The sequence below is a fragment of the Cloeon dipterum genome, chromosome 3 (genome assembly GCF_949628265.1).
Source record: "Cloeon dipterum chromosome 3, ieCloDipt1.1, whole genome shotgun sequence".
NCBI classification, from domain to species: Eukaryota; Metazoa; Arthropoda; class Insecta; order Ephemeroptera; family Baetidae; genus Cloeon; species Cloeon dipterum.
Genome location: NC_088788.1, coordinates 3,754,159 through 3,768,604, shown reverse-complemented (window position 1 = coordinate 3,768,604; position 14,446 = coordinate 3,754,159). Strand labels below are relative to the sequence as shown.

Sequence of the window (14,446 nt, the reverse complement as noted above, 5' to 3'; positions counted from 1 at the left end):
ATATGCACGGCGTTGGATATATTTTTATCCGTTCCGGCACTAGGCAAGTCTGGCTGAAATAATATGTGTACAAGCACTCTTGCGATACGTCAAACTTTTGAAAACGTGTGGGACGGCCCGGGGTATTTAATGCGTCAGGATACGGCATTAAAAAATAAAAAGCACGAAAAATGCGAGCTAAAAACAAATCCTTCATTAAGGCCTTTTCTGAGTTTTTATAACTTTTAAAGCCGCTTGCTTGTGAGAGATTTAAAAAATTCACAGGAAATGTTTTGCTATCTAAATTCAAAATTAGTTGAAATGAAAATAATTCAGCATGAAATTGGGTCCACAGAATCCATTTATTTGCCTTCTCGGCTTTGATAAAAGAGCTTTTGTGAATGGATGGGCATTACACAAAAGCGAAATATCGGCCGGCGGCTTCGTGTGTAAATAATTAACCACGCGGTCTATATTTTCAGCACCTCTTCGCCCGGCAATTTTCATTTCCCATGAGCATTTCTGGCGCACGCACAATTATAATGTAGTCGCTCGCATGTGATGACTCAATTTGAGCCGCTTTTTTGCCCTGCTGCGATAAGGCGTGATGATGCTGCTCTTTGATGAGATGGGAATTGGAAAATGTGAGGGCAATTTGTTTCGGTCAAATACATCAATCGTTAACCCGTTCCATGGTGATTAATATTGCTCATGCGCTTCATTATTCTGCGGATTAGAATATACTCGAACACATGCTAAAATAAAAAATAAAAATAGCTATCCGGCATTTTGAGATAAATTTTAAAAACATTCACTGAGCGAAGTTCCTATCGCATGAAATTAGATTGATAGTCGTACTCTAGGCGAATTATTATCCAATTACGAAAAATTGGCTTCTCCTCTCTTGGGGAAATCGCAGGGTAAAAATAAAGCGCTCAGCTGAATTGGCAACTTGTCGGGATGAAAATCTTTTTCTCCGCGCCCTTCTTCCAACTCATGTCAAATCTTGTTTGCTTCCATGAAATTTTCAAAAAAAGCAGCTTATCTAGAGAGTATTTCCCCGAATAATTATAAATTTTTCATGCGAAAAACCAATCAAAATAGCTGGATACATTTTAGTCAATTTAGAAACTTTTAAAAACCTACAATTCTGGTTGGCATAAAATTGATGTCAGCGAATGTTTTCATTTGCGAAACACTGTATCCAATTAAATAGCCAATCAAAACAGATTTTTTCCAGAGCCCCTTGATACGTATACAAACTAATTTTATGCCAATCTCATACCTCAAATAAAACACTTGTCTTTCTTTCCCGTGCACGAACTGAGCGGAGGAGATTGGCCAACTCATTTCATACGGTATATTTTGACTAGCCACAGACGATTAAAGACAGCGCAGTGCACATCATCTCGCCGTTACGGAAGTTTAAGAAGCGTCTCTGATCCCGCTCTTCAGTTCTAATTGCCTTTTTGTGCAGTTTAAATGAAGAAACGCTTTCAATGGAGATAAAACTTTTCTGCTTCAAGGGGTTACGTTTATTTGCTCGCAAAGTGACTCTCATTTCGTTCACCTTCTTCTCGGGAATGTACGTCTTCAATTGCGTCTGCTTGCTCGAGATAACGTAAATCGCCTTGTCATTTAAGCCTTGCTTTCCTGCTAAAAAAAATCGTCCTTTGATGCCTTGTTTATTTATTGCTCCCTTTCTTTCTTTTATTTTAGTTGGATTTTCATTGCTGGCTATTTGCTTGTCATTCTCTTCTAAACAATTATTAATCATTGAAATATATTGACATTCTATTTTTGTGCGTCGCTGGTTTATAGCTTTAAGACAACAAATGATCACGTTGAAAAACATTTGAGCTGTACTGAAAATCAACTAAAACCGTCTCTGGAGCCCAAATCCGTCTCAAACTGACAAGAATCTAAATAATCACTTGTTTACCCTGAAAAAAGAGCACGCAAAATAATGAACAAATAAGATTTTCCAGCTGGCACCTCAAAAAATTAAAATAGTTGCTTCTAGAAACCCTGTACGGTTCTAAAACACGTGTTCTGGATCTAGTTTTCAGTTTTAAATGCAAAGATGAATAATTGGCTTGATATTCTTATGACTAGAAATCAATTTATTCGTATTTTTCCTGATTTTTTTTTATTTTTTAATCAGACAGCTGAGTTTTATGACCACTTAATTATGCATTTTTTAAATGATTTCAAACAGTTTTTATCCTGTTGAGCTGTTAGGTCAGAAGATAACTTTTAAAAGAAATTTTTAAATCAAGAAAACTCCATTTTTGCATAAAAGGTAACTAAAACTTTGTCCATCAAACTTTTTAGAAGCCAAAAAGCACGTGAAAGAATTATAATTAGAAATTGTAGCCTTAAATACTAAATAAATCAACCCTTAATATTTAAGAAAATTGTGTATGCGATATCTAGCTTGCTTTAAAAATGTCGGAAAAATGTGACCTTTGAAGAATGGCATTGAGTAAATCAATCCGCAATTGCCGTCACATTTGATGCAGTAGCAGACGTCTAGAAAAAACTGATCAGTGGACTAATTTTCTGAGCCACCGCTGCCAAGACGGCTCGGAGAAATTGGTTTAACGAGAGAAAGAATGGAACGTGACGGCAGACCGAGTGTGTGTGTGTGTGTGTGTGTGTGTGAGTTACAGCGGCGCCGGAGCTGTAAACTCCATCGCGTCAGAAAGTTGCTCCAGCTTTTTACGAGGCGAACATGCTTGCCAAAATGGGATGTTTGCAAAAAATTGATTTAACAATTTGCTTGAGTGTCGATTTGGTTGGTCTCGCACGTCGGGTACAATTTGCGAACAAGAAGCGAAAATCCAATTTACAGCAGCACACACCGCGCACTGTGGTTGTTTTTGCAAAATGTGATTCTTTCTTGTCGCGCGCGTGTAATCAAAAAGCTGCAAAGGTTGACGTGCTCTTTATATTCGCCTCGGTGTGGCTGACGCATTGCTCCCTGGGCAATAATTCTTGATCATCCGTGTCACCGAGGTCACCACGAGTAATATTTTGCACGCGCGGCTTTTAAAGTTTACGCTGAGAAGTGGTTTTTAATTAAATTTCGCCATGAGAATAATTAACTCGTGGATATAAATTTATTTATGGACGCGACGCCAGTTTGCACAAATTACGCACGTAATACGATTTTTATTTAAGTAAGTCTGAAATAGTGTACCGCCTGCGGAGCCCAGACACTCGTAATTTGCATGAGCAAATCAATATATTTGCTCAGGCTGCATGAGGAGCAAGGATTTGGAAGAAAGGACTCGAGGGGCTTCATTGGGTGTGTTTACTCTTCATACAGGAATCCTCTTGTTAAAATACGCCGCTGAACGCTTAGCTGCGGTAAAAGCTTCTGTTTTAGCTTGTAAACCTATTTCAACATTGTACTCGACAAAAAATGTTTGCTTATTTCGAAGAAAAATATAACGGGACAGAAATGTCAAGTCGCAGAATTTACACTCGTGGATTACATTGTTTAAAATGTATTTTCCACTTTGGAAAAGTCAAGTTCGTTCTAATCGCCCGCAGTTTTCAGCTATATACTCTCTAATTTAAACTAATTTATGTCAGAAATACATTTAAAATTAGACGGTATACAATAGTTTTGGTCACTGCGCATGCGTCTGAGCTGGTGTGGCCGAGGTTGGCGCATGCGCATCTCACATATAGGTTTTTGGCGGTAAAAAAGTTCTACTTGTGCTACGATCGTCGCACTGCACTTTTTGGTCGCAAAAATATCAATTTTACCTAATTCGACCCTCAAGAATCGATTGGTGTGCTCAGAAACTTCGTCAATGACGGTCTTAAATAAAAAAATGGCAAAAATCCCGTTTCATCCCTTCTCCTACTAATTAGCCTGTCGTCAAAGTCAACACATGAATTAAATGTCGTTTAAATTAGGGACTAAAACCAAGCCGTTATTTATATACAAAATTTCTTTGTTACTTTTGCATAGTTAAAGTAATTTAATACTCGTTTATTAATGTTTAACTGGGCAAGAAATGAAGCATTCAAGTTTTTAAATAGTATAAACTAATGTCGCTGTTGAAAATATCGATTTTCTACTTGTCTTTCTAAACTAGTTCCTGACACATCTGTTGCCTTGTGTAGTTCACGAGAAATGTCAAGCTCTTGCCTCCTGAAATGAAACGAATTTCCGTTTCTAAAGAAATATATAGAGCACCAGTTGTGAACAAAACTTATTTTATAGGCGTATAAAATCAATACAACACCGACAAGAAAAACATTCTGATCGTATTTCGTGTTCCTTTGGGAATTTTCAGATGGCTGGGAATTATTATTTAGTGAAAACTAAAATAAATAATCTACTGCTACAAAAACATAACTTGACACTTTAAAAAAGCTCTGAAAAGGTTGAGTTTGCTATTGAATAACACTAATTAAAACATTATATCCCACTTCATCTGTTAAAAAAAATTAGTTGGAACTTCCTGGTTGTTTATCAAGCCTTTTTCAAATAGATATACAGCAATATCCTGTTACGGATTTTTCTGGAGAACGGCTCGCTACACACCAAGGAAGCTGTATTTAATTTCAGCTACAAATTTTGGTAGCTTTTATTGGAATCTATCAACAATAATAAATTGTTCGAACCTTATTTCCTTGTGCATGCAAAATTCGTAGAATCGCGAGAAGATAATATACGACATCGTTTCTTGTAACCAATATTCAATGCTCGAGGCCAGTAATTGCGCGTTTTTTATGAGGAATCGATGCTGGAAAGGCAAAGTCCAGAGAGAATGCATTTTATTACTGTTATTCGCGCGATGGGTTTGTTCAGCAGGAGCTAGAAGATATTTCTTGAAACGCCCTAAGGAATTCGTGCATTAATTCACGCTGAATGGAAAGGTTCGCTTTCGTCGGCTGAGTGATAGGCAGAGATATTATTACTATGTAATATTGCCTCTGGGACTTGGCGTCGTTTGATATGACGTAGCAGCAGGTTGAGTCAAAAAGTTCGATTGAATGGACGCGCGTCCCCTGAGGCAGTGTTGACCGAAAAGAATGCGATATATTGTGTAGAACCTCATATTGAGACATGAAAACAAACCTTGTTTCGCAATTCTTGCATTCATTTTGCACCAGATAGCTGGATTTGGGTGGAAAAATATTTTCCCAGAGTTTGCTAAAGGGCGGAAGTGTGACCCAAAAAACAGCTCAGTAGTTTTTCCGGACATTTATAGAAATAGTCTCTTTTTTCACCACAGTTATTGGATAATTTAAAAAAAAATAAGAATCCCACTTTTCCACGCTTGAAAACGCTTTACCAACAATTTTTCGTTAAAATTATTCCTTACACTCTTAATAATTTTCATAATTATATAAAGCCACCTTTTTCTTATGTTTTTATTAAAAAAAACCATTCATTTCCAAGCATTCACCATTTTTTATAAAGTGGTTTCATGCAAGCAAAAATTCAAATAATTCTTTCATTCTAAAACTGGCAGTGATTTTCGGGAAAAAATTGTTAAGTTTTTTGCAAGCTGAAGTGTTTTCAAAATGAATTCATTCCAAATCCTTGCGTTTATCCTTTCATGTCGATCGAAATTTTCATATTTTCATCAAGCGCAATTTGAACTCTCAAAGTACCTCATTTTTAGAAAAAAAAAAAAATACCATTTAACAAGCACCAAGGGAGCACTGAAAAGACTTTATTTATCTTTGAATAGTAAGGTAGGATGCTTTTGCTCTTGCTCCAGAACTTACTCTTGAGCGGCTTAAATTTGCTCTGAATTCCGCGTATATGAAAGTAGGTGACTGATTATTAAAAAGCAGAAACCAATACCCTCCGCGCTCATTAGCGATGAAAGGAAGCAAGCAAATCAGATTGCTTCGACAGCGAAAATTTCCAGCTGAACAGAGCAGCATAATCAAATCGGCCTCTTTTCCGTTCTAAATGGACGAATAAAATAAATCCAATTTTTAATCAAAGGTTCTGCTGTTAACTTTGCCGATTAACATTAAAGCAGGGGAATCGGAACAAAAGGTTCAATCGATATTTACTTTGTTGGAATAATAAACCAGAGAAATGGAGTAATAATAGACAACTGACATGCCACGTTATACGAATCGATTGGTGGATTGAGAAAACATATGGCTCAGTTTGATAAAAGACCCCAAAAAAATCAACAGTAGAATTTTTCTAGTCATATGAATCATCCAACCTAATATTCCAAATAAATCAATAAAAATATTTTGAGTTCTGGATAACCTCTGCAAGTTAAAAATTTGAAAATTCATTTAGTACCGGTAAGCAGCTATTTCATATGCCTCAGATCTGAAATGTAAAAAAATCCACATTGCAGCAACGCATGCAAAGGATATTTGCTATTTCCTTACCTCAGTGTGGAAAACAATATTTGATAACTTTGTATTCACAGTCAGTTGCTGCATCAAATCAAAAAGAAAACAATTCAGGATCAAATTCCAAAAACGTCACAACTCCCACTCTCTAGCGCTCTAACAAAATCAAAATTTGATATTTGATCTATATCACAGACTAGCAATAAAAATTGTTTTAGATATATGTCTTTGGAAACGTTTATTTATTTATATTTTACTCTGAAACAAAGAAGTTGTCGATATTCTACAACGCCAGAGTAGCAGAAAAATGCAGCTTCAATACGCTACGACTTGCTGTTTTTGAAGAAGTACAGGCAGTGGCGTGATCGACGTCGATGCGAGTGCGCGCTTGAAGGCTGGCTCGGTTCAGGAGGTAGAACGCCGCCTGCTGCCACCCCCAGTATAAACCCTTTTTTGCCAGCGAGCTTATTCCTTTAGGATTGCTGAGCAGTGGAATAATTTGCCTCATAGCCCCTTAAAAAACGTCCGTATCGATTTTTCCCGTTTGATCTCAAAAATCATCTGTGACAATAATTTTCCGACCATCTTTTGGTTTTCAGTGACTTGATCATTGTGTAAATATTATCCAGTGGAAAGAAATTAGTTAATTTTGCATTGATTGATAAAAAAAACGCATCTCCATCCACTCCAAAAGCTGAAAACAAGCAAGGAGAATTCGGTAGAGGAAACGAAAGAATTTTATTCGATTTTTATTGGGTGGGCGACAGAAAAGGTCAATTTTATTCTAACATGGAATTCCGCCCTCATCCTCCAAAAGGAAACGAAAGCCGTAAAGCTTTATTTTGGAGCGCTAAAATGATGTGAAAATATTGGCTTTCGGGTCAAGTGCGCGCGAGCGGCCCTTGAGATGCTGCGTGTGCACTATCGCTATCGTTTCAGTTTGCTCTGAAGCTGCTTCGTTAGACTTTGCAAAGGGGTTGCTTCGTGATTGCTATATACCCATTTGACCAAAAAAACAACAGTAATGACCGAAAATCAAGGAAAAAGCACACTACTGCTGTTTTTTATTCTGCCTTGAGACTAAAATGGAATACGCCTCCGCAGCTTAATATCAACTGACTCGTGAAAAAGATACATATATCGAGAGATAAAAAATTGTTGGTATAAGCCTTGGAAGGCAGATGAACTTACGGTTGTTTTCATAATATTCCGGTTGAAATTAAAATCAGCTATCTTGGCGTATTCATTTTTCCCTATTTAAATATGTATATTTAAAGAAAAAATTGAGGATTTTATTTTAGATATTTATGTTAATTGTAAATGTGATGTATCATTTGCTCAAGGGTAAAAATATTATAGCATCACTTTATTCCAAAAGCTGCTAAATATAAGAAAGTGTTTCCTAAGAATTTTGTAATATGATAAATTATTCCTTATGTTGTACACCGTTGGTTTTAGTCTGGAAACATATATTATGACATCATCCAGTACATCAGCCTTCATTGGCATCTATAAAAATAGTGCAGAATAGGATATTTTCAGGCATTTCATAGCCATTTGTTTACTATAGAAAAGGACAATACAAACGCACCATAAAAAAGCTTCCCCAAACGGTGCAATATTCGTTTGCTGCCACCATAAAATTCAAAGTGTCCCGCATTCCCATACTGTATGTACGAAAAACAGAGTAGACTACGATAAAATTTCGCAAATATATCTTTCCTCCGTGCACGCAGGGAACTTGCGCTTGAAAAGTTGATGTTACTTACACACTCGGAAAATATACGTGACCGCGTACACGTGTAAGCCTTGGCAGACTTCTTTTTCCGAATATGTCATTCGCTGAGAGGGAAAGAAAAATATTGGAACAACTTTTCTGCGCTTTTCATGGACGTTCAAGCGCGTGGCGTGGCCTATATAGAAAGCCGAAGACGGAAAAACGGACTCATTATTAAAGGAAAGAACGTATTCCATCTCGGAAAGTGAGCGTGCGGACCGCATACTGATTCCTCAGATCGTCTCAGCCTAAAGGATTCTTAACGCTTTTTCCTTCTTTACTCTTCTTGTTACTTTCAAAGCAAACTCGCGGGGAATTTTCGTTCTTGCCTGGATAAGCGTCAACTTCCTTGGTGTTGTTTTCACATCAAATTAAACTTGATGTCCCTATGGAGATTAAATTATATCCTCTTCATACATATTTCTCTGTGTGTTTTGCAGCTTGGAAAGGAACGTTTAGACTCGATGACATAATGTCCCATTTTTTAGATCTGTGTTTAGAAATAAATTTTGCTTGACTTGTAGAGAGAAAAAGTAAAATATAAATTTATAAAGTAAATTAATTATTGATTTTGAACGAAGTTAGCTGTCTCATTTACATAGAATTTCACATTTTTATTTTATGATGAAGAGAGCATAAATCTCTTCTCATTCAAAATCCAAAATCTGATTCACTTTTGGACACTAATAAAGAAGCATATATGACTAGTCGCACAATTTTAAGACACTATACAATCAAAGCTATCTTTAAAAGTCTCTATAAAGCCTTGTAAAAACCTCAAAATTGATTTATAATGTTTGCAAATTTTTGTTGTTTTATAAATTAATATAGAAATTAATTTAAAAGTTGTATCATCTGGAAAAGAAAAACATTTCAATTTAATTTTCCTTTTTCCTATTTGGTGCTTTCAGTTTTAAATTAGAAAATATATATGCAAATAAAATTGGGCATGGAATCAACAGAATCGTAATTTACAGACTTCTTCATTTGCCATTTTATTAAATTATTAGTCAAGTTTTCAAAATAAAACTATGTTAATTTCCAAACCCACTGATGTTGCAAGGAAAACGAATACCATAATAGCTTGATTGCTTTTAAATGTTAAAGTAAACGTTAAGAATGTTAAATCGTTCGAAAACAGTTACAATGTGTTTACGCGTCTAAACCAAATTTATAGCCCACAAACCTCAAGACGATTTATTTATTAAACTTTGTTGGTTTATTGTTAATAAGAGAGCATTGAAGCATAATTAACAAACTGCTGTTGAAGGTCTGGAAAAGAGTGAGACAAGTTTTTGCATTAGTTCCTCTTCAGCAAGAACCCTGAATAGCTCCGATTAAACCTTCATTTCACGCCAACGAATTTCTCTCGAGTCTGCTATGGTATAATCTAAAATTGAAATCCGCAATTCTCTTCTTGGTGAGAGTAAAAACACAAATAGAGATGAAAATCACGTCTGATATTTTCAGCATGCAATTCACGTTCTAAAATTACCTCTTTCAACTCTATTTTGAGGCTATACAAGTGCTAAAAAAATTACACGAATGTAAACAACTTGTTGGGCCTCGTGATATTGGAGTTGGGTGGCGGATCGATATATGAGCGCGTGCGGGCAAACTAAAATTAATTTATTCCGTCGGTAGCAGTTCGCGGGAAGGGATCACTTCGCCAAGTAAAACGCCGATCAAAGTCTCATAATCAGTCAAAGCGAGGCCGTCGGCGAGATCCCTCTACTCAATCACGAGAAGAAAACTTGCTGAATTTCTTGTGAAACTACTAAATCCGATGACCTGAAACACGATTGGAGTTGAGCCAAGACGTGGCGCCCCGTTAATTACACTTGGCGCCTTTGTGTTTTGCGCAAAGTTAGGTTTTTATCATCACACACACAAAATCTCTATCTGAAACACTTTTGGTGTCTCTAATTGAAATACTTTCCGTAAAAGTGTCTCTGATTGAAACACTTTTTTTTACTAAATTGTTGTTTCAAACAACTGGTCGGGAAGTCTTGCTGACTTGGTCGTGGACAGCTGCTGGACAAGGCGGAGAATGAAAAATCTTATTGACAAATGATGTTCGGGAAATGAAAATTATTCATTACCAAAACGTGAGAGTCAAAATAGAAATTTTTTTAAATTAATTTAAAAATTTCAGTTTGATATCCAACTCCAGATTAATAAACATTATTTTTTCAACCTATTTTATTATAAAAACGTTGCCTTTTTTATAAGGGCTATAATTACATGTAAACTAAAATGATTTTTTTGCAGTTTTTGAGGCGTTTTACCAGGCTTCTTATTTACTCAAGACATTTTTTACGAAGTTTTAAATAACGTTTCATTGGATACGGTATTTTAAATTTGGCTTGTGTGCTCATTTGGGATCTAAAAGTAAGTTACGATGATCGAAATATTCAGGCGACGATCGTCTCAAATTCCCAACCCTAATAACATCATTATTATTATTTTTACTGTCTCCTCTTTAAAATCTTCTTGGTTCTACCAGTTCTACCTTTCTTAGTGTGGTTTGTAATTTATTCTCAGCCCCCTTTGTCTCTATCTATAGAACCTCTCGAAATAGAACACGAATAATGTTTCCCTCGAAAATTTTAAGCCTTGCTCTTCTAAAGAGAAACCAAAATAGAATTTACCGAGAAAAGAATTAATTATTTTTTCCCGACGAGCGAAATAATTATTTTGCCTCTTTTATTTTAGGATAATTAAACCTTTTGAGACCATTATTGTCACCTTGGTACACAAGTTTCGTGTTTCTTCGTGCGTCGCGGCATGAGCTGCTGGGTAATGCAAAGAGAATCCGAGATGAACTGGCGTAAATAACGTGGGCGGGCGAGAAACACGCCACAGTTGGTTCGTAACAGCATCGCTCTTCATTTGGACAGAGAAAATACAGTCCTTAAACGGAAATGGCGTGACAACCACTCTCCTGCTGTCTACTGCTTATAAATTTACGTCGTCTGCTGTTAAAACAAAATTGTTTCAGTCTTCCCAGAACAAATTTGTCAAGAAACTAAAAGTGTAATCGTTTTTGAAAAGTTTAAATTCAAATGATGTGTAACATTTATTTATTAACTTTTAGTTAAGGATATAAAATTCTGGTCAGCAGGAAAAAAGGAATTTGATCAGCTTCCAAACTCATGAAATACGTCTTCGGGTGAAAGCCGAAACTCCCTATTGAAAATAATAAAACTTGGCTTTCTTTGGCCAGAAAAACTTGGAAGAAAACTTCGTTCGATTGTGCTGCCTAAAAAAATTCTTGCTCAATTTCCAGGACATTTTTAACCACACAGAAATCAGTTTTATTAAATGTATTTTTAGACCTTGTGTCTTTGTCATTTTCCAATCATTGGAGCAGGACAAGGAAATATGTATTACAACCAACGCCACAATTTTTTAATCAAATTTTTTAATAACTTTTTGAATTAGACGAAAAACAAAACAAATCGATTTCGCGTTGATAAAAATTTAACATGGATCCCTTGTCAGAAAAAAATTCCCTGTAGATTGGTTCAAGTTGGGTGCACAAATTGCATGTAGACACCCTTCAAAAGGAAATCCAAAATGCCAAAATGATGGGTTGAATCCCTGGTTGGTTTCGCCGATAGTCTTTGCTTGGTGATTGAGGAAAGCCCTCGGCTATCGCATTTCCTTTCATTCAGCCCACTTCAGCAGTGCTGGGATTACTTTACGTGAGTGCAATCATCGATTCGGCGAACATTGCTAATGCACTCCGCTCTTGAACTAGTTCGGTCATGTCAAGAGTGAAAGTTGTGCGATAATTATTATACGGTGCACGGCTGAGCTGCCGATATAGAGAGCAGCCTTGAACTCTTCTTTTATTTGCATAAGAAAAATTTTAGTTCGATTTATGAGCACATTTTCTAGCCTTTATCCTATAGAGCAGAGGGGACCAGATTCGTGCGAAGCGCAGATGTGGCGTCCGGTGGAGTATGGCGCGAAAAAATGGTCACGTAAAAAGAAGCACGTTTTGGTCAATATTGTGACGTATAATTTGCATTAATTGTACTAATTGTGTCTTTTGGATCGGAAAAAAACTCTTGACACTTGTACGGCAATCCAAAGAGAGCTTTTTACTTCCCACATTCAGACGCCATCTTGGATCTGCGCAGTGCGAACCAATTTTATCGCACATCTGGTCCTCGCTGTTATATAGGATATGGCTGGGAATTTTAGACGATCCAATAAATTTTTCTAAGCTTAAAAATCGCCCCAGCATCATCAAATGAGAACGATTTAACCTTGCAAACCTTGTCAAACACAAAATTGCCAAAACTGGTTTTCCAAAATTTAAATATATGTCATTTTCAGCCCAACTTTTACTACTGTTTATTTTTTTATTATTTTAGGCGCCCGTAAAAATGCCTGTTTGTCCGTCTGGTTTTTCCCACGGCCTTTTTTCTGTTAAAAACAAACAGTTAGAAAAAAATACATTTTTTCCAAACCAAGGCAAGCGCACTGCAAGAGAATCGGATTCGTTTCCATTTGCGCCTAGTGGGCTGATCCCCTTTGTTTAGATGGGCCGCCAACTGCTAAAACAACATCTCAAAAAACTCAAAGCCGCCAAAAATAAAAATCCATTAAAATAAGAGCAGCAAAAAAATACCGTGAAATTTAAACGCCCACATGTTGATTTTCGTTTCAGATGTGCGTGCTGGTGTGGCTGTACTGCCTGACGATGGCAATGCCGCCGTTGTTCGGCTGGTCGAAATACGTGACCGAGGGCTTCCAGACGTCGTGCTCGTGGGACTACCTGACGCGGACATCGTCCAACCGCGCCTACTACATCTACCTGCTGAGCCTGGGCTTCGTGCTGCCGGTGGGCGTGATCGCCTACTGCTACACCTTCATCCTGGCGGCCATCTACCAGCACGGCAAGGAGATGGACGCCGTGAAGAAGGCGCACGTCAACAGCGGCTATTACCGCGGCGGCAAGACCAAGGCCAGTTTCACCAGCGCCTCGCACCACGCGTCCAACAGCACCTCCAGCAGAAACGGACACGCCAGCTCCGCGCACAACAGGTGAGAATATACATAGAAGGTCAAGTTTAAATTCTTTATGGACGCTCAACAAGTGGAATGGATGTTGACTCTTTATTTATTCATCTCAACGAGAGAATCCAAGCGATGTTTTTGCGCCTACGTTTGCGATTCTGTCATTGCGCAATGATGACAAGTCCATTTGGATTTTGGAGGATTGCGAAAGCTTTTCGACTCGTTGGTTTGCACTTCTCCAACATGCGTGAATTGATTTCGCGGGAATCAATAAAAGATTCCGGTGTGGGGGCAGAAACGCACGAGCTGCGGTCATTTTGTGGACTGGGCTTCTTCCAGTGAGTTCCGTGTTATTCATTTGCGATGCTATTGGGACACGGAGTTGATAAAATAACGAGGGCTTGGAAATTGTAGAGTTTTTAATCGTCAGTGGTCCAATAAATGAGCACAAATCAAGCAATTGAATGATGTTTAAACCAAACTAAAACAGTCTAATAAGGGATGAGCAAATTTTTAGCTCGCAAGATTTGAATTTTTAAATTTGAGATTCATCAAAATACGGAAATTTCCGACATTTAAATTGGAAGCAAATAAAAAGAAAGTTGGGCATTTAAAATTCTGTCCGTTTCTAGAACTCTCGGGGTTACAATTAACGATAAGTTTTTAAAAATGATATTGCCGGTTAACGATTCATTTCACAATATGTCTATTTTGATCATTCCTTTAGTCTAGCGGAAATAAACTGCTGGAAGATTCTGAGAAATACATTAATTAGAACCATTCGGTCGCTCATTAAATCGCTCATTGTTTTCCTCGTCGATTGCTAAAAGCCTTTTTGTTTTCAATTTACTCGCTATGCTAATTGAAAAAAAAACAGGAGAACCCGGAAGAGCTCAGCGTTTTTGCACTTTTTTGCTAATTAAAAATAAATACCATGTTTTTTCTCCAGTTTCTACAAAAGATTGCAAATCAGCAAAGTCGCAAATAGAGAGTTCTTGGTTGAATGGATGTATTTTGATGCAATATTAGATCAGTCCCAAGAGTGTGTTCGTTATTAGACGCACGTAGGCTCGAGAGGGATGCATATAGGCAACAAGTTTGGCACACATGTCAAGAAGCTGCCTAACGCTGTCTGGAGCAGGCGTTTCAATATGGCAGCTATTGTTGGCCGACCCTGCACTATAAAGGAAATCCTGGCAAATCTGGACAGCGTGAAAATTTGACCTATTTGTAGCCAAAATGAGATATTCGTAGAAGTGCAGCTTCTATACAAATTTTTCCCTTCTTTCCTGTCACATAAAACGC

The 14,446-nt window shown here is 37.2% G+C and overlaps 1 protein-coding gene across 2 annotated transcripts in view; it reads left to right on the top strand.

The window, feature by feature from the left end:
* LOC135941023 (rhodopsin-like) overlaps positions 1-14,446 on the top strand; it is a 65,865-nt gene that overhangs the window by 36,050 nt on the left and 15,369 nt on the right. For both annotated transcript variants that reach the window (XM_065486225.1, XM_065486226.1), the window contains exon 5: positions 12,792-13,168. In XM_065486225.1, coding sequence (XP_065342297.1) covers positions 12,792-13,168 — 377 coding nt within the window. The remainder of the gene's footprint in view (positions 1-12,791; positions 13,169-14,446) is intronic.